This window comes from Tamandua tetradactyla, chromosome 4 (assembly GCF_023851605.1).
Source record: "Tamandua tetradactyla isolate mTamTet1 chromosome 4, mTamTet1.pri, whole genome shotgun sequence".
In the NCBI taxonomy this organism is placed as follows: domain Eukaryota; kingdom Metazoa; phylum Chordata; class Mammalia; order Pilosa; family Myrmecophagidae; genus Tamandua; species Tamandua tetradactyla.
The window spans coordinates 6113276-6132971 of NC_135330.1; the positions used below are offsets into that span (position 1 = coordinate 6113276).

The window sequence follows — 19696 nt, forward strand, 5'->3', positions numbered from 1 at the left end:
ACAATCTAGAATCTCTGCAGAAGTGGAGGCCATTTTCTCTTCCTTCTCCAACAATCCCAATAAGGAACTTTATTAGTCAGGGTTCTCTAGAGAAACAGAACCAACAGGGGAGATGTGTAAATATGAGATTTATAAAGGTGTTTCACACAACAGTGGGAATGGAAGAGTCCAAACTCCACAGGGCAGGCTCTGAACTGGGCAACTCCAGTGAAGGGTCTTGATGCACTCCACAGGGGAGGCTGACTGGCAGAAGAAACAGTGAAAAGTCTCTCCTCTCCCTTAGAAGTCTTCAACTGATTGGCTCAAATCCAGCTGATTGGATTCTTTCATTTGCGGGAGGCGGGTCGTTGGTTGAGCGTAGATGTAATCAGCCACAGCTGCAACCAACTGACTGATGATTTAATAAACTAGCCTTCCAGTTTATCGACCATCCACAGATTATCCTTGCAGCAACGGTTAGGCCAGTGCTTGCCTGACCAGGCAACTGGGCGTCACCCCCTGGCCAAGTCGACACCGGAACCTGACAGCCGCGGGAGCCATGAAGGGTTAGCTAGTATGTCGCCAGGGAGCGTATACACCGTTGGTTCAGCAGAACACCTGTTCACAGACCAGCAAAATACTGCATTCTTCCTGTTTTAGCTGGCGAGCTGCTGGAATGCAATATATCAGAAACGGAATGGTTTTTTAAAATGGGAATTTAGTAAGTTGCAAGTTTACGTTCTAAGGCCAAGAAAATGTCCCACTTAGAGCAAGGCTATAGAAATGTCCAATCTAAGGCATCCAGGAAAAGATATCTTGCTTCAAGAAAGCAGATGAAGTTCCGGGTTTCTCTGTCAACTAGAAAGGCACATGGCAAACATGGCAACGTCTTCTAGCTTCCTCTCTGGGCCTCTTGCTTCATGCAGCTCTCCCAGGGGCATTCTCCTTCATCTCCAAAGGTTGCTGGCTGGTGGACTCGATAGGTCTCATGTCTCTGCTGCACTCATCATTCTCGAGTTTTCTCCACAATGCTTCCTCTTTTAAAGGATTCTTAGTAAAGCAATGAAGACCCACCTGGATGGGTGGAGTCACATCTCCCTCTATTCAAAAGTTAATACCCACAATTGGGTGAGTCACGTCTCTGTGGAGACAACCTAACCAAGCTTCCAACCTCCATTATTGAATAGGGATGAAGAGAAACATTTGCTCCCACAAGACTGATTAGGATTAAAACACGGCTTTTTCAGAGTACCTAAATCCTTTTGAACTGGCACATTTCCCCTTACTCTTTTGATTCCTAAGATTGGCAGACATTCCTGAAGTACCTCTCTGGGATCATCCCAGCATTGGAAATCATAAGGGGAGCCAGGAGAGGGGCCGCGGAACTCCCACGTGTGCGCTGTGACCCTCAAATGCTGTAACTAACCAGCACTTCTTAATGTCACAAGCCAGAAAATGCCAGTAATTTTGGAGTAAAATTATCAGTCCCTGGGGAATGAGTCTTCATGTAACTGATATTCAGCAATAGGTTTGGGATCTCTGACATCTGCCTTAGTTTTCGTTTCCTGGGTTAGATGTTATGGGGCGGGGGGGGGCCAGGTCTCCCACATGGAAAGGAAGGAGCATTCTACTACTGAACCCCTCGTGCACCCTCTGGATTAGTTTTTCAACGTTTGCGTTCTGATTTGTGTGTCTGTTTCTCATTCATGTTCCTTTCTGAACACATGGCAGCCCTGCCACCCTGCTGATTCACATACTTTGTTTGGTAACTATTCAGGAGCCAGGTCAGCCACGCCTTCCTGCCCTCCGGGTGGCACCACAGCCCATCGCACCAGCCAGCTGAGCAGGACACCAGAGCCCAGACAGCATGGCAGCAGTGGCCCACGGACAAGGCCGTCAGAAAATGACTGTATCTGGGGCTCTATCCTCCTTCTCCTCTTTGTACCGGCCCAATTCCAAACCTTCAGGTAAAGCACAAGGGAGCAAATGGTGGAATAGGGTCCACTGACAGGAGAGACACATTCCTCTCCTGACCAAGGGATTTTTTTTTTTTTTGGCATGGGCAGGCACCGGGAATCGAACCCGGGTCCTCTGGCATGATAGGCAAGAACTTTGCCTGCTGAGCCACCGTGGCCCACTCGACCAAGGGGATTTTTAGTCCTCTTTTATATGTCAGCTCACAGAAGTGAGGGAGAAGATGAAGAGGCAGCATCCCGTGGGTCAGCCAGAGAGTGAGATTCCTCCTCAGAGCTGGACTTTCCAAATGCTTTATTCCATCATCACTGCTTAGAGACTCACTCTTGGCAGAAGAATACAGGAGGTCACAGGCATTCTCAGCCACTCTCCAGGGGGGATGAGCTGCCTCACAGGCATGTGTTCCCTTCTCTCAGTGCCACACCTTCTTAGGCCTACGTTGAGATTGTTCTAGAATGTCAAGCACAGACTTCTGTGAGGAAGTTCTGCCTTAGCCTAAGAGCTGTTGTAGGAGGGGAGAATATTTCTACAGAACCAACCCCCTCTACACACACACACACACACAGCGCATTAACCACAAGCCAATTCTGCTTTCTCAAATGTTGCTGTTGGGCTCAGAGCCAGGCATCTTGTCCCCAGTGGTTAGCGCTGCAGCTTTGTAGGGGAATGGCTTTAAGCACAATTTTTGGTCCCAGGTATGTAATAAGACATTTGAAATTCTCAGAGAAAAACTTAGCCTAAAGCAATGCATCCTACTGGATGAAACCTGGTTTTGGTTTCTTTCCCTTCTGTTTCTGCATAATTCCCTATCTTCAGTGTGCTTCCTTCTCTCCTATTCTACCTTCAGGTCCTGACACCTCCCAGGTTCTTCCTTGTCTCACCACAGAAAAAGGGTTTAAAGGAAAACATTGAATACCACTCATCACTCAACAGCATGTGATTTAATTTCACATGCATTTACCTTAGTCATTGTTTTTATGAGTGGTAGATATTAATGATTGTCCAGTCATGAATCAGTGGTAGGAGACGTAGAGAGAGGTAGGCCCTCCAGATTGCTAGCTATGTCTCACCCAGGAAGTAGCCAAACTTTCTTATGACTAGGCTAGTCCTGACTAGAGGCTTTTCCTAGCTACCCACCTCTGTTCTCCAGCTCAGTGTCCACTTCCCTTACATGTATTAGACCTCTGTCTGGGGGATGCCCTGTGGAGTTTGCTCACAGAAGGCTCCCTGTTACTGAGAGCCCAAGGGCTCTTTAAACAAAATTTCTTGGTGTGCCCTGAGTGCCCAAGTGAGAGGAAGAAGTTGACAAAAGGATGGAGATGGGCAGAGATCTTGCAGACGGGCCCTGGGCAGGCCCCACAACTGCCCCTGGGCTTACCCATTTCCCACCTCTCCTATGTCCTGGGGGGTACAACAGGGTCTGACCTGCTGGAAAAGAATCTTGTTGAAATCCAAATCCTGCGCCAGCGCCTGGAGGAATCCGTCTGCATCAATGACTGCCTGCGGGAGAGGTTGGAGCATGTCCTCACCAATGCTGACCAGAGAAAAAGTAGGAAACACTGAAATCATCTATTTTTATACACATCAAGGGTGTGTCAAAGGGCTGGGGTTATTGGGGCAGAGTTTCACAGTTCTAAAGTTCATCGGTGTGCATTATTGCACTTGCTCCTTACAGTCAGTCCAGAGAGGAAAGCAGGGCAGGTAGGATTATCTCCATTTTACAAATAAGGACACTGAGGCTCAAGAATGGTTTGTCCCCAGCAGAGCTAGAGCCCATTCTCAGGCAGTCTGATGGCGCGCTCATTCCTACAGCTCCGTGTCCTGCCTGGTGTGCTCCTGGGCTTGGAACTTGTCTGGCAAGTGGTCAGCCCCAGGCCTCTACAGCACTCATTTAAGTAAAGGGAAGACCACATCCTACCCTCATGCCACTGCCACATGCCTTGGACACCACCCGCCACTTCCATGGGGTGGTCCTTATTCCCACATTCTCCTCCTTGGATGCTCTCACTTGGAGACTAAAACTTCCACATGCCTCCTCCCTTATTAAGCTGACAGTAATGGTGAGTAGAGCCCCTACGATATCATTTCCCAGTTCTGCAACAAGAAAAAGCCCTTCAGGGAAGCGAACTTGAGTTTTCAAGTTCACCTGCAACACCTTTACAGAAAGTAAAACCCAAGCTTAGTTCATTCCTAGATCCCTCCTTTCCATAGCAGCACCCAACTGCAGAAGCAGAGGGTGGGGAGTACAAAAACTGCCCAGACCCGTATAACCCAAAACTATAGTGATTATTCTCCATCTAGATAAAGGCTCTTCTTACGGGGTCCTATCTACATGCATAAACCCAGACTCCCAGCTCCAGGAGTGAGTAACTCGAGGAAATACGCATTTCATGAACAAACCCCTTCTCCCATCTTTGCAGATAACCAGAGAGTGAATCACTAGTTGTGAATCAGACGCTAGCTTTGGTGTCACTTTGTCTTTCCTACTTCCAGTTGAGGGTGAACTACGAGAGAAAAGAATGAAAGAATGTCAGTTTCTGTTTAGAGCAATCCGTGAAGAAAATTATCTGCTAGATTCCTCCAGACTTCGCTGGGCTTTCTCCTTCCTTAGGTACTGCCCGGTCAGCCCCAGATGTCTGCCCTCAGCCATACACTAAGCGTCACTCTGGCTCCGGTCAGGATTTCCTGTGACATGACAACTGGAGGGTACAGCAGAATGTTCCTCAGAACCTTCCCAGCCCTATCCAATAACACCCTGGTGCGCATCGCTTCCTGTGTGGACGTGCAGACATCGGACATTATCTTTAATTGAATGGGTCAAATTAATAAACTATTGTTTTTAAAATATTGCTTACATATATTTATTGAATGACTATAAAGAGTAAAATTTGTACAGGAAGGATTAAAACCCAGGATGGCCTAAAATTCATGGAAAAGTTTAAAGGACAAGAGAGTTTTCTCTAATAGTAGTATTTCTGTGTTCCAGAGGACAAAAGGAAGGCCATTGCTTGGGGGAGGTGAGAAATATTAGTAGACAATACAGCTGTAGGACTCCTCGAGTCCCATTACATGTTTCAAAAGAACATAAAAACTATCACACTTGAAATGGTAGAGAAGCACACAGTGAGCCCTAAGTTAAACCTACGATTATAAAAATATGCTGTCATCAACTGTAACAAATTTTCCATGCCAATGCAAGGTGTTAATAGGGTGGTACCTGGGTATCTTGTATTTAATGTGCGAGGTTCTGTAAACCCACAACTTCTCTAGTACAGGAAAAACAAAAAGAGAAAAATAAAAAGATAGAGGAGCAAATCTGAATGCTTGAAATGAGAACAATTTGCCAACCCAGGGCGAACTCTGTTCAAGAGAATGACAGAACCTGCTCACAAATGTGAGTAAATGTCGGAGAAATTATGAAGATCACAGGGTTGCCTCAGTCTCGAAAATAGCAATTGTGAAATTTTAAAAATAATGCAAATATTTTAATATTTTTAAAGGAGTAAAGTTTGTTTTGATCTTTTGCAAACTAAGAATAGATGAATATTAATCAGATGGCATGTAAGAACCAGAAAAGATGGGCACTGACAACTAGGATGAGTTTATGAAGGAAAAAAAACAAGCCACATTAAATTAATAGGTAAAAAAAAAAATTGCCTAGGCAGGTAAAGTAGGCCTATATACTCTACACTGGTCATGGCCTATCTCATTTAAAAATGGAGTTTTTGTTGTGGACTTCCAGGAAGATGGCAGAATAGGAGAGGCTGAGTTCACCCCTGCTCCATGGAACAACTAGGAAAGTACTAGACAAACACCTGGGACAGCAGTTCCAGGGTGTAAGTGACCTGAGAGGGTCTCCTACACGAGATAGGGAGGTCCTGGATGAAAAAGCTGAGGAACTGGGACACCGAACAGGAGGGTGGGCTCTGCCGGAGCTCCACCAGGACAAGATGCTGTGCCCAGGAAAGTATCTGCCCTCACAGCTAGTTTGAGAGATGGCTCCCCTCAGCGCCACACCCTGGAGCTCCCTTTGGAAACCAGAAGCCAGTGAACTTGCTCTCCCTGCTCACAGAGACCCTCCAGCAAGTGCACGGGGCTGCCCCTCCTGTAGGAGGTCCGGAGCCCGCGTGAGTGCACACACAGGGAGGCGAGAAGGAGGAAACGATCCACGCTGCACCCTCTGCTCCATGCTATTCTGCATGCCCCACCCCACAATCCCAATCCCTGCTCCCCTGCCCCCTGCCCCACACCCAGTGCTGCCCCATCCTGGGCCGGTGCCCCTGCACCCCGTGCCCCACTCCAAAACCCACGGAACACTCCATGGACCTACGCCCCCATGCACTGCCCTGCACCCCGGGCCCCTGCTCTACACACTGCACCCTGCACCCCGGTGCTGCTCCCCATGCCCCTGCGACCTGCGCCACGTCTCATTAACACAAACTAACATTAATGAGCGAACTTTGAGAGTTAACGTTGCAAACACAGGGTATCAGAAAATAGAAAGAGGGTAGAGGTAGGGCATTTGAGGCTAAAGGAGTACAGAATGTCTGACAGGATTGAGTATAAAGATCCAGAACCGGATAGCACACTACTATTTGATGGTAACATAGTTCATAGTTCATAGTTCATAGTTCACTGAACAAAGCTGAGTGTGAGTGTGAGTAAAAGAAGAAGGCCAAGGCATGTGTGACACCAGAGGGAAAGATTTAAGACAGGGACTGGGACTACATGACTTAGCAAAACCTAGAATGGACCACGGTGGGGATTAAATGCACAAATAAAAGAATGTTTTTATATAAGGGACAACAATGAAGGTCAATAGCATAAGGTATTAAAAATGGGAAAAAATAAAATCAATGCCAGGTTCCTTGCTTATGGCCCCAGAGCTTCACCTGTCGCCCCTCAAAGTGTTGCTCAGTGGCTGTGAGGAAGCACCTGCCTTGCTAGGTTTGCTAAGTCCAATTCTACTCCCGGTAAGAAATGAGGAGCAGAAGCGGAAGGAGAAGAAAGAGACCAGAATCAAATTAGCGACATTGGAGAAATAAATTTTGGTCAGTTGGACTTAGTCTCTGTCGCTGTTCTTTTGGTACCAAAGTAATGACTCGGTCTTGTCACCATGATGCTAATATTGAGTCTCTGCTTTTGGAGGTGCTGGAGGAACTTGGATGGATGTGTGATGCGTCATTACTCGAACCATGTTCATTAAGCTTAAGCTGTAATCAATGTTTAATTGTTACGGGGAACACGACTGCCTAAACTGGAGTCACTGGTGTGTTGAGCTTCAGCATTTGTCACCCTGAGATGTGTGGGAACCACAGGCTTTTATGCTTCAGGTATATAAGGAGGAAAGGATTTGCAAGAAATAGTGATTGTGGAAATGTTAATGTGCTGGTCCTTTGATAGAACTGAAATAAAGGGAGTGTCGTTTTGCCCAGTTTTCTCTGGGGAAATGAAAGGAAAGAAAGGAACTTGGATATCACTCCCACACGTTGGGATTCAAGCCATGTTGACTTTTTAAAATAAATGCAATTTTATTGAGATATATTCACACACCACAAGTTGATCTAAAGTATAAAAACAATGGTTTATCCTCTTCAAATGTCCCAGGAGGGACATCTTCTCCTGATCTTGCGCTTAGCAAGCGCTTTAGGGGTAAATGTTCAGAAGCGAGGCATCAAGCTTAAAAATAACAGAATAATGTTAAAAATGAAAAAACACAGTCAAATAAATAACCTTTGCATCCATTCCTTTGACAAGTGTACCTTAATTGTCACCTAGAGGACAAGGTTGAATTTAGAGTCCCGGGCTGCCTGCATGCCAGGCCAGAGAAAGGAAGCGTGTGAGAAGCGCCACCCAGCTGCCCGCAGGCCTGCTCCGATGTGGGCTGCAGCGCGCACGCGAACCCCCACCCATGCACACCTCGCCGTCCAGGGTCCCCCAGAAGGGGACATCGCAGGGTCGGCAGCTGACGAGGCGCCACAGGCCACCCTGACCCCGGAAGACCCGCATCCCACCCAGGGCGCCCCCCGGGGAAGTCTGCGCGCCCCTTCCCGCGCCTGTCCCCGCCTGTCCCCGCCCCCCGCCCCCGCCCTTCTCCCGACCCGCTCTCCGCAGACGCGTCCCAGGCCCCAGCGCCCCGCACAGCCGCCTCCTCGGGGCTCGGCCTCCCCGCCCTGGTCCGGCTCCCCTCCAGGGCCACGGCGGACACGACGTTCCCCTCCACTCCTCCGGGGAGGACGGCGCGGGAGAGAGAAGACGTGCGCGGGCCTCGGCGGGGTCTCCCGAGCTGCGGACTGGGCCGTCCATGATCTGGTGCGGGGTTTGGGCGGCGGCACCCACCGTCCTGCTCACCGTGTGGGGGTCACGCCTCCACCTGCCCTGCTCGGGGCGCTGACGACACTTCTCCGTTTCCGCGATGCTCCCCGGCTGCCTGCCCGGCGCCCGCCCGGCTCTCTCCCTGCACACCCTCTCCACGCAGCCCTCCAGGATTTCCGGCCGCCGCTCGCCGCCCTCCCTCCCCCCACGGGCCTCGCCCCCGGCCTCCTCCCCCGTCGCCCAGTGAGCAGGTCACCAGCACGCGGAGCCGAGGGGCCGGGGCTGACCCCCCTCATTTCCAAGGAGGCGCCGTCGCCAGGACGTGGCCGCAGCCTGGTTGTTCCGAGCTCAGTCCCGAATGGGTCTCCGATGCAGCCGGACAGGGATTTGCATCTTTGCATGGCCGCGTAGACCCGGACACTCTGGGCAGTGGCTCCGGAAAGCCTCGGCCGCTGGAGCACAGCAGTGACTGGTGAGGACGCGAGGGCGGCCTCGGGCTTCCTGGGAAGTGCGCACAGGGGCTTTCCTTTCTCGGCGCTCTGCATGGTGGCGGTGGCCCTTGTCATTTGGCGCTTGGTGCACAGTATAGTTCAGGTGAGTAAAACTAAGGTGCTTGGTGAGGAGAGCCGCCAGCGAGAACTTCCCTGACCGGGAATCGAACCCGGGCCGCGGCGGTGAAAGCGCCGAATCCTAGCCACTAGACCACCAGGGACACAGCCAGATGCCACCCGTGTGGCTCCTGGTGTCTGTACCCACCGCCCTGGGACCTGGGAGTCCCGGGACACCTACTTCCCCAGTGCCGGGTCTCCTCCTGGAATCTTCCCGAAGGCCGGGACCCTGCTTTCCCCGCACGGAGGGTTCGCACACCACGCACCGAGCGTTCTACGGCCAGTGTCCTGCCCGGACGGCCCACCAGTACCCCCAGCCATGGAGGGGGTGGGGGGTGTCTCCCGGCTGAGCTCAGAGGTGACCCACAGATGGGCTCTTTCAGGCGGCTGCTGGAAGAGAGGGGTTGGGGACCAGGCCTGGGGGGCAGGTGAGGGGAGGCGCCCAGGGAGACAAGGGGGCCAGCCCCGAGACCCCGACTTCTCCAGCCTGGGAAAGGAGTCTGATGGATGCAAGAACAGACGGTCTGCATGGGGGACTCCTTCCAGCAAGGCCTCGGGGCCTGGACTGAACTCCTGAGCTCACAATCTGCTGAGCCTGCGGTTTGCCCAGCTCACGTGATGGGAACTCCTACACCTGCTGTGTCCAGGAAACATAGAAGCTGGTGTTTGCCTCAGACCCGATGTCCAGTGTTCTAGTTTGCCAGCTGCCGGAATGCAGTATACCAGAAACAGAATGGCTTTTAAAAAGGGGAATTTAATAAGCTGCCAGTTTTCAGTTCTAAGTCCCAGAAAATGTCCCAATAAAAGCAAGTCTATAGAAATGTCCAATCTAAGAAATCCATCCAGGGAAAGATACCTTGGTTCACGAAGGCCAATGAAGTTCAGGGTTTCTCTCTCAGTGAGAAGGCACATGGCGAACACAGTCAGGGCTTCTCTCTCCGCTGGAAGGGCACATGGCGAACATGGCAACGTCTGCTAGCTTTCTCTCCGGGCTTCTGGTTTCATGAAGCTCCCCGGGAGGCGTTTTCCTTCTTCATCCCCAAAGGTCTCTGACTGGTGGACTCACTGCTTCGTGATGCTGCAGCATCCTCTGCTCTCTCTGAATCTCCCATTCTCCAAAATGTTTCCTCATTTATAGGGCTCCAGAAACTTATCAAGACCCACCCAAATGGGTAGAGACAGGTCTTCACCTAATCCAGCTTAGCCAATTTGATTAAATCGCATCCCCAGGGAGATGATCTGATTACAGTTTCTAACATTCAGTATTGAATAGGGGTTATTCTGCCTTTATGAAATGGGATTTTGATTAAAACACGGCTTTTCTAGGGGACATACATCCTTTCAAACCAGCACATCCAGTTAGTCAGCCCTTCATGTGTCCTCATGGTCACGTGTGGACGCGGATCCCCTCTGGGTTCCTCCCCCTGGGCACTGCTGAGGTTGGGTTCGGGCAGTTCCGTGGGGGGGGCTCGCCCGTGCACTGGGGGATGTTCGCCACGTCCCTGGTCTCGGCCGACCGACCGGTGTCACTAGAATGACCCCAGCGCCACCCACAGGCCTGCCCAAGTCTTGACACTCAAACCGTTCTCGCAGCCCATTCTCCCCTTTTCTGGGACTCGCACCTCTTTTAGTTCAGTCTAGAGGTACTTCAGGGGCCATTTTACTCCACCACCCCGTGCAGCCCAGAGCAGCAGATGAGCCGTGCAAGGGGGAGAATGTGGTTAGATGGGGTCCCGTCCCCTCCCCTCGGAACCCCTCACCAGCACCTGCTGCCATCCCGGCCCCTCCCGATGCCACCGGAGGAGAGTTAGGTCCTGGGTCAGCCTGAGCTCTGGTGACACCTGGCGGGGCAGGACACCCAGGGGCAACCCCTGCCCGCTGCAGTCCTGTCCACGAGGACCCTCAGAGGGTCCCGACGTGATGCGGAAACCGAGACTCCACTACTGTATGGGGCGGCTGGAGGAGAGAGATGAAAAGGAAGAAAAGAAACCGCATGAGGTTCCCCGATGTAAAGTCATCACGAAGCCGACCTGCCTGGACCCGGGTCCTCCTGGGACTGATGAATTGAGTCGGGCACGAGGGCCCAGTTTGTCACAGCCCAGAGCACCGCCCGGCCACCAGTGAGCAGGCGACCCAGACTCCCCACCTGGTAGCACTGCACTTCCCCACGCAGGACTCCTGTGCATTCCAAGCATGCAAGTGAATCACTTTTGGTTTTCAACCGCCGTTAGTGGAAGAGAGGTTCGCATGTGAAGGAGATAGGAAAACCATCAGAGAAAGAGCAGGTGTCGTTTACACTCTGAGAAAAACAACACTCTTCTTCATTTAATTTCCCACTTCCCAGGTAGCCCCCTCCTCCACCACCAGCGTGCACTCAGTTTACTTTTTTTTGGGGGGGCTGGTGAGGGACGGGGCACAGGCAGGCTCCGGGAGTTGGACCTGGGTCTCCGCATGGCAGGCGAAAATTCTGCCGGGTTCAATCACCCGACCCTGCAATCAAAAAAAAAACGACTACAAAAATAACTCAAACACATAAATGCATGAAGGTCTTCTATGCCATGTTTATAAAGATGGTAGAATTATACAGAAACAAATGAAAATGTCATAAAAGGCCTTTAAATATTTGCTACTTCCATTAAATTTTATCTCTTTCTCCAAAACCTGACACCATCAGAATTCTGCATCTACCTTTTCTTCCCTGCTCCATATCTCAGGCTCTCTGGCATCTTTCAAAACAGTTAGCTCTCCTTCAGCCTCCAAATTCCAATGTCATACCTGTGCTGATTTGAAAGGATGTATGGACCCTTGAAAAGCCATGTTTTAATCAAAATCCCGTTTCATAAAGGCAGAATAATCTCTGTTCAATACTGTATGGAATTAGATCATCTCCCTGGAGGTGTAACCCAATCAAGAGTGGTTGTTAAACCGGACCAGGGGAGCCGTGTCTCCACCCACTTGGGTGGGTCTTGATTGGTTTACTGGAGTCCTATAAATGAGGAAATATTTTGGAGAATGAGAGATTCAGAGAGCAGAGCAGAACAACACAGCCATGAGAAGTAGAGTCCACCAGCCAGCGACCTTTGGAGATGAAGAAGGAAAATGCCTCCTGGGGAGCTTCATGAAACAGGAAGCCAGGAGGAGAGGCTTGCAGATGACACCGTGTTTGCCATGTGCCCTTCCAGCTGAGAGAGAAATCCTGAACTTCATCAGCCTTCCTGAACCAAGGTATCTTTCTCTGGATGCCTTAGATTGGACATTCCTATAGACTTGTTTTAATTGGGACATTTTCTTGACCTTAGAACTGTAAATTAGTGTTCTAGTTTGCTAGCTGCGGGAATGCAACACACCAGAGATGGATTGGCTTTTAATAAAAGGGGATTTATTTTGTTGGTTCTTCAGAGGAAAGGCAGCTAACTTTCCACTGAGATTCTTTCTTACGTGGAAGGCACAGGATGGTCTCTGCTGGTCTTCTCTCCAGGCCCCTGGGTTCCAACAACTTTCCCCGGGGTGACTTCTTTCTGCATCTCCAAAGGCCTGGGCTGAGCTGCAAGTGCTGAGATGAGGAATGCCAAGCTGCTAGGCTGTGCTACATTGTGTTCTCTCATTTAAGCACCAGCCAATTAAGTCAAACGTCACTCATTGCCGCAGAAACGCCTCCTAGCCGACTGCGGATGTAATTAGCAACAGATGAGATTCACCTACCATTGGCTCATGTCCACAGCAACAGAACTAGGTGCTTTCACCTGGCCAAGTTGACAACTGAATCTAACTACCACAAATACCCAACAACCAACTTAGTGAATTAGGAACTCTCCAAAGGACTTTATCGCCCTTGAAAGGAGAAGAAATTGTAAGTAACATAATTTCACAGTTAAACACAACTAAAGAAAACTATTCCTAAGTTGAAGGCCTGGAAAATTAGCTTTTTTTTTGCAGGAGAAATCCAGAGACAGTGCTGAGTTTTGAAGGCAACTTGACTCCTCATCAGCTCTGCAGAGAACTGTAGGTTTTCCCCACAGGGTACAATAGAGGGTCTTTGGCCACAGAGGGCAACCAGCACACGTGTGGCACGTGTCCCACCCTGAAATGAGAGGCATTGAGTGACAGTATCCTTGCACTGTGGGGTGGCCACATCAGTTTCAATGTGTTGAGCTGTATAAGACAGAAGGACAAAACTGGAAGGCTTGTACCACCCGATGTTTTTTGTATACTGTGTGGTGGGGTCACATTTCGTTCTTTTTTCCATGTGAGTATTCCATTATTGCAGCACCATTTGTCGAATTTTTAGTTGGTTTGTTTTTGTTGGTTTCTTTATTTGTTTGTTTGGGAAGTGCGTGTGCTATGAATCAAGCCTGGGTCTCCTGAATGGCAGGCAAGAATTCTACCACTGAACTACCCTCGCACCCCCGCCACCTGACATTAAGACTTGCTATAAACTACGAGAGACAAAGGCGTGTCCTGGAGGCATCAGGCCACACAAGTAGAGAAACCACTGAGCTGAGGGACCTGAAACTGAGCCACACATACATGGTAACTGCTTTTCAATCTTAGAAGGTCAATAATGGTGCTGAAACAACTGGGCATCAATATTGGAAAAATAATAAACTGTTATTTCTGCCTCACATTAAACACGGAAGTTTACTTGAAGTACTTTTTTTGAAATATTCAAAAAAGCTATAGAACATTTTGAAACTACCTTTGTGACTCAGTAGAAGACAAGGTTTATTAAACAGGGATGAAGAAAGTATAAGTCTAAAAGAAAGAAGTGATAAATTAGGCTCCTTAACATTATAAATGCCTTCTTAACAAAAAAACAACATTAAAGTGAAATGGCAAGGCACACACAGGGAGAAAATTTTCACAAAACACATCTGAGTACAAGCATTTATCTGGAATGTACAATGAGCTCCTCCAACCTGATAACAAAATTATCAAACCACCTAAGTCCTTTAAATGGGCAAAGACAAGACATGTTTTGGAAGGAAAGGCACACAAATGGCCTTACATGAAAAGGCACATGGAAGGCTGCTCAATATGCCCAGGTGACAGGGAAACGGATAGTAAAACCGCCGAGTCCCCGCCTCTCCCTGCAGAGTGGTTCAAATGATAAAGGCTGAAAACCCCAACCTTAGTGAAGATGTGGAGCAAACACAACTCTCACACTCATGCGTGGGGATGTAACAACACTGGGAAACTTCTGGCAGGTTTTCTAAAGGATGGTATCTGTCTTTCATAGCGGGAGTTCCTCACCTGGGCATTTTTCCAAGAGGAATGAAAATATATGCCCACCAAACTGCTCATGCAGTGAATGTTCAAAGAAGCTTTTCAACAAGAGGCGAGACTGGATACGACCAAAACCTCCATCATGTGGTGAATGGCAGAGGAGTTCTGGCACGTCGTGCGATGGAATCGTGCAGCAGTGAAAGTGGAATGAGTGCTCGAGCATGACGTTATCAAGCACCAGTGCCACCGGGTCTCTGTGGCGCAATCGGTTAGCGCGTTCGGCTGTTAACCGAAAGGTTGGTGGTTCGAGCCCACCCAGGGACGCGCCTCCTATTTTTCCAAAGCTGAGGTGCTCGCCAGCATCCCTTCCACCCCGCACATCTTCTCTGGGAAACCTTCCTTCTCCCCTGTCTTCTGAGTCTTCTGCACAACAGGGCTGCCAGATAGAGTCCTCAGAGTATTAGCTACTCGGAAGAAACTCGGGGTACTTCGTTTCTGTGTCTTTGAATTACCTCTTCTATCCCCCACGCACTTTTAAAAATATATTTTTATGGCGATATCTTCACACACACACACACACACACACACACACACACACACACACACACACACACAGAGCCCCTCCAAAGTATAAAGTCAGTGGCTCACATTACCATCACCTGGGAGCACTCATCACCATGGTGATGTTGAGGTTGGCATCACTCCAGGAAAAGAGATAAAAAGGAAAAAGAAAAACCTCATACATCCCATATATCTTAGCCCTCCCTCCCATTGACCACTAGTATTTCAATCTACCTGATGTTTTCTACCCCTTATCCCCTCTATTATTTTATTTTTCATTATATATATATTATATTATATTATTTATTTATTTATTTATTTATTTACTCATCTGTCCATACCCTGGATAAAAGGAGCATCAGACACAAGCGTTTCACAATCACACGGTCACATTGTAAAAGCTATATCATTACACAATCATCTTTAAGAATCAAGGCTACTGGAGCAGTTTCAGGTACTTCCCTCCGGCCACTCCAATGCACCGTAAACTAAAAAGGGATGTCTACATAATGCATAGGAATACCTCCAGGATAACCTCTCGACTCTGTTTGAAATCTCTCAGCCACTGAAACTTTATCTCATTTCTCTCTTCCCCCTCTTGATCTAGAAGGTTTTCTTAACTCATGATGCCATGTTTCAGCTCATGCCAGGAGTCAGGTCCCACATCGCCAGGGAGATTTACACCCCTGGGAGTCATGTCCCACATAAGGGTGGAGGTCAGTGAGTTCACTTACCTAGTTGGCATAGAGAGAGAGACCACATCTGAGCCACGAAAGAAGTTCCCTGGGTAGCGACTCAGGCATAATTATAAGTAGTCTTAGCTTCTCCTTTGAAGGAATAAGTTCATAGGGGCAAACCCCAAGATTGAGGGCCCACCACACAGAATTAATTGTTCCCACTGCTTGTGAGAATTCCCCTGATGGGGAAGATGAATATTTCCTCTCTTCTCCTCAGTCACCCTAGGAGACTTTGCAAATAGTTTTTATTCTCTAACTAAATTTCTCTGGTATGTATTGGGGCATCACAGTAACCTGTACAAACCAACAAGATCTCACTCCCTCTTCAAGATCACATGTACTTACAGTGTTCAGATCAACTGACCATACAAATTAAATTAGTGTGCAATACATAAATTTTGCACCACCTAAACATCTCTCCTTTGGGTGTCATATTCAAATTGAAGTTTTAAAATATGGACCATATCATCCTTTACTATGTATTCTGATTTACCTTAGTCCAATCCAGATGATTCATATCTCTAGTCAATGTCTGATCACTTTTTCTCTTTTTAAACAGTAGCCTTATGGCATAATGCCAACTTTCATAGCTTCAGTGCTTTAACTCTGAGTCTTAGCTGCTACAGGAAACAGACAGGTTTTACACAATATCTTAGTATCTCAGAACTTAGAGATAACAGTTACAACTCCTGAACAGATGTGATTGCTATAAGAGCTCACAACCTAGGACCCTTTACAATAGGCCCAACCTGACAGCCCATGCTCTTGACTTCAGTTCTCTGAGTTTGTATATGATAGTTAGTCCATATGAGGGAGACATGATAGTATTTGCTGTTTTGTTTCTCACATTTCATTCAACATACTGTCCTCAGTGTTCACTCGCCTAATAGCATGCCACAGCGTCATTCCTCTTGCAGCTGCTCGGTATTCTGTTGTATCTACATATTTTTCTGACAAAGGAGTCTCTATGCTATTTTGTTGTACTATTCTTTATTTGGTCCTTTGCATATAGTTTTTAAAAAACCCTGGGTAATGGTTCTGTTATTGAAATAATGGAGAGAAAATCATGAAAAATAAAGTGGAAAGTGGAGAATGACAGAGAGCACACAATTTGGTACCTGTCAGCTACCTGTTCCATGTTATTAAAGAGAAAATATGAAAATCGAGGATATCTGTTATATTAGTACCTTAATCCTGCTTCCTAATTAATTCCAGTCCACTTTAACTAAAAAGGAATGATGTATGCAGGCTTCCATTTATACTAAGCATTATTGTTCCATGGCGAGAGGCACAAACTCAGGAGGCCAAGTGCCTGGATTTGCTCCCACCTCTCCAGATGATTGGGTGAAGTTTGGAAGGTCATATAACCTCTCTGAACCATGTTTTTACATAAAGAAATGAGTATAGTTATAACACCTATTTCATAGGATGTTATAAAGATTAAATGAGTTAATAAATACAGACAATTAACACTGAGGCAGGAATACAGTAAGTATTTGTCATGGTCAGGTCCATGTTGTCAACTTGGCCAAGTGCGGTACCCGTTTGTCTGGTCAGGCAAGTGCTGGCTTATCTGTTGCTATAACGACATTTTATGGACTTAAATCATGATCTCATTGACTGCATGCACAGCTGATTCCATTTGTAATCAGCCAAGGGGAGTGTCTTCTGCAATGAGTGATGCTTAATTAATCATTGGAAGCCTTTTAAGGAGGACTCAGAGGAGACAGGCTCTCTTCCTGCTTTGGCTGGTGAGCCTCTCCTGTGGAGTTGGTCCAGACCCTTCCTTGGAGTCACCAACTTGTGGCCTGCCCTACAGACTTCAGATGCTTGCAGTCCCATGGTTACCCAGCCAGCCTCTCCTGAGAGTTCGTTGAGGACCTTCATCGGTCCCTACAGACCCTGGACTCTGCATCCCCACAGTTAGGTGAGACATTTTTATAAATCTTGTGTCTATGAATATCTCCTGCTGATTCTGTATCTCTAGAGAATCCTAGCTAATACAGTATTAAATAAATATTAGCCATTATTAATAATGGTTTTACTCATCTTTATTAGGAAAAGTGCCCCCATCCCTTTCCTTCTAATTTTATCACTCAGAATGATATCTTACATTTAGATGATAAATGACAAATTTTTGTTGAATAAGCAGATGAGTAAGCATTCTAAAAATTCAATTGCATCACTTATGTTCCGTACATTTAAAGAAGTGGTTAAAAACATAAAATTCCAGTTCTGATGGGAGTAATATCAAGAGTTTGCTGAGTAGATTCATATATCTTTTTTTCTTGGCCTAAACTCTGAATTAAAATATATATTTTTTAAATGTGAAACTTAAACTTAGAGGTTAATATTGACGCATTGTCCTACATTTTATTCTTCATAGATGGGTATCTCTGCCATCCTCAGAGTCCTGGCAAGTGTTTGAAAGGATTGGCTTGAAAGGATTATGTGCCTAGAAAAGCTGTGTTTTAATCCTGAGACATCCTTGGAGGCTGCATTTCTGTTAATCCCTGTTCAACACCGTAGGTTGGAGGCTTGATTAGATTATCTCCACAGTAATGTGACATGCCCGATTGTGGTGATTAACCTTTGATTAGAGGGAAATGTGACTCCACCCATTTCGGATGGGTCTTGATAAGGTAACTGGAATCTTTTAAAAGAGGAAACATTTTGGAGAAAACTTGAGAGCTACAAATCTACAGAGCCCACATAGCCAGAGCTACAGAGCCCACGCGGCCAGAGCTACAGAGCCCACGCAGCCAGAGCTACAGAGCCCACGCAGCCAGACACCTTTGGCGATGATGATGACGGAAAACGCCCCCGAGGGAGCTTCATGAAGAAAGAAGCCTGGAGAGAAAGCTAGCAGATGTCACCATGTTCAACATGTGCCTTTCCAGTTGAGAGAAAAACCCTGAACATCATCGGCCTCTCTTGAGTGATAGTATCCTCTTATTGAGGACTTAACTTGGACATTTTTATAGACTTGCTTTAATTGGGACATTTTCATGGCCTTAGAACTGTAAGGTTACAACTTAATAAATTCCCCCTTATAAAAGCCAATCTGTTTCTAGTATATTGCATTCCAGCAGCTAGCAAACTAGAACAATTGTCCTAGGGATTGGTTTAGGTATTTGAAATATTGTGCCTTTGGCTAGTATTGATTTTTAATAAATAGATTATCTAGAGTCAGTGGGAAATAAGAAATAGCTTTGATATGCTAATGGAACCTCATATCCCAGGAAGAACCCTAGGTCTGCCTTCATCAGTGTTCTGTAGAGAAACAGAACCTACAGGATATATCCATAAATATGAAATTTACAAAGCTGTCTCATACAACTGTGGGAACGGAAGAGTCCAAATTCCACAGGACAGACTGTGAAGCTGGCAGCTCTGATGAAGGGTCTGGATAAACTCCACAGGAGCGGCTTATTAGTTGAAGAAACAATGAAAAAAATATCTCTTCTTTTTTAAAAAGGTTTTCTCTGATTGGATTATTCCATGGTAGGAGGCATGCCTTACTTGATCACAGATGTAACCAGCTACAGAGGCAATCAACTAACTGATGATTTAATACACCAGCCTTCTAGTTTATCAACCAGCTAGGAAATACCCTTGCAGCCACGGTCAGACCAGTGCTTGCCTAACGAGATAACTGCAGCATCACCTGGCCTAGTTGACACAAGAACTTAAGTTCTTGTTAAGTTCTACCTTAAGTTTCTCACTTTCTGTCAGACTTTGTACAAGCTGCTTAACCACTCAGTGCATTACTTCTCCGTCTATAAAATGCAGGTCATAATTTCAACTCCTCATAGCTCTTCATCTAAGAGAGTACAAAGTGTTCAACAGAATTGAGTGTGTTGATCCAGAAATGGATAGCACAACACTCTGTCATGGGAGCACAATACTGGAAGCACACTGAGCAAAGGTGAGTATAAGCATGTTTGAAAGGTGAGTATAAGCACATATGACACCAGAAGGAAAGATAGAAGACAACAACTTGATTGTATAACTCTACATATGGCTTTGAAATTCACTTGATCCTATGGTTTTATGATTAGAAATCATGCTGTAGCCATGTATCTTTTGGCTCTTTGTTTAAATACTTCTATAGGGCTTCATCTTTGAAGAGCAATTGTTCTTTCTTGATGTTTATCTGGTTTTTAATGATTTTACATCTCTTAAAATGTCATCTTATTTTCTGATGGACTTTTTTTTCCCTATAGAATTCTAGGTTGCCTTTTTAAAAACTTCTTCAATATATTCTCTCACATTTCTGGAGGTTAAAAGTTCAAAATC

General features: G+C 47.0%; 1 protein-coding gene and 2 non-coding genes across 7 annotated transcripts in view; 2 read left to right on the forward strand and 1 right to left on the reverse strand.

Annotated features, from left to right (window-relative positions):
* LOC143679852 (myomegalin-like) overlaps positions 1 to 4800 on the forward strand; it is a 28131-nt gene extending 23331 nt beyond the window's left edge. For 3 of the 5 annotated variants that reach the window (XR_013173969.1, XM_077156202.1, XM_077156203.1), the window contains 3 exons: positions 1757 to 1946; positions 3371 to 3502; positions 4565 to 4800. Coding sequence is in view for 4 of the 5 variants with exons in the window: in XM_077156202.1 (XP_077012317.1) it covers positions 1757 to 1946; positions 3371 to 3377 (197 nt within the window). In the remaining variant the exon portion in view is untranslated. The other 2 variants (XM_077156205.1, XM_077156204.1) reach the window with 2 other exon arrangements.
* Positions 4801 to 8908: 4108 nt separating this feature from the next.
* Positions 8909 to 8980, reverse strand: TRNAE-UUC (transfer RNA glutamic acid (anticodon UUC)). The gene has a single exon. It is a non-coding gene; the product is annotated as a tRNA-Glu (tRNA).
* Positions 8981 to 14349: 5369 nt separating this feature from the next.
* Positions 14350 to 14423, forward strand: TRNAN-GUU (transfer RNA asparagine (anticodon GUU)). Its single transcript has one exon. It is a non-coding gene; the product is annotated as a tRNA-Asn (tRNA).
* Positions 14424 to 19696: the final 5273 nt, after the last annotated feature.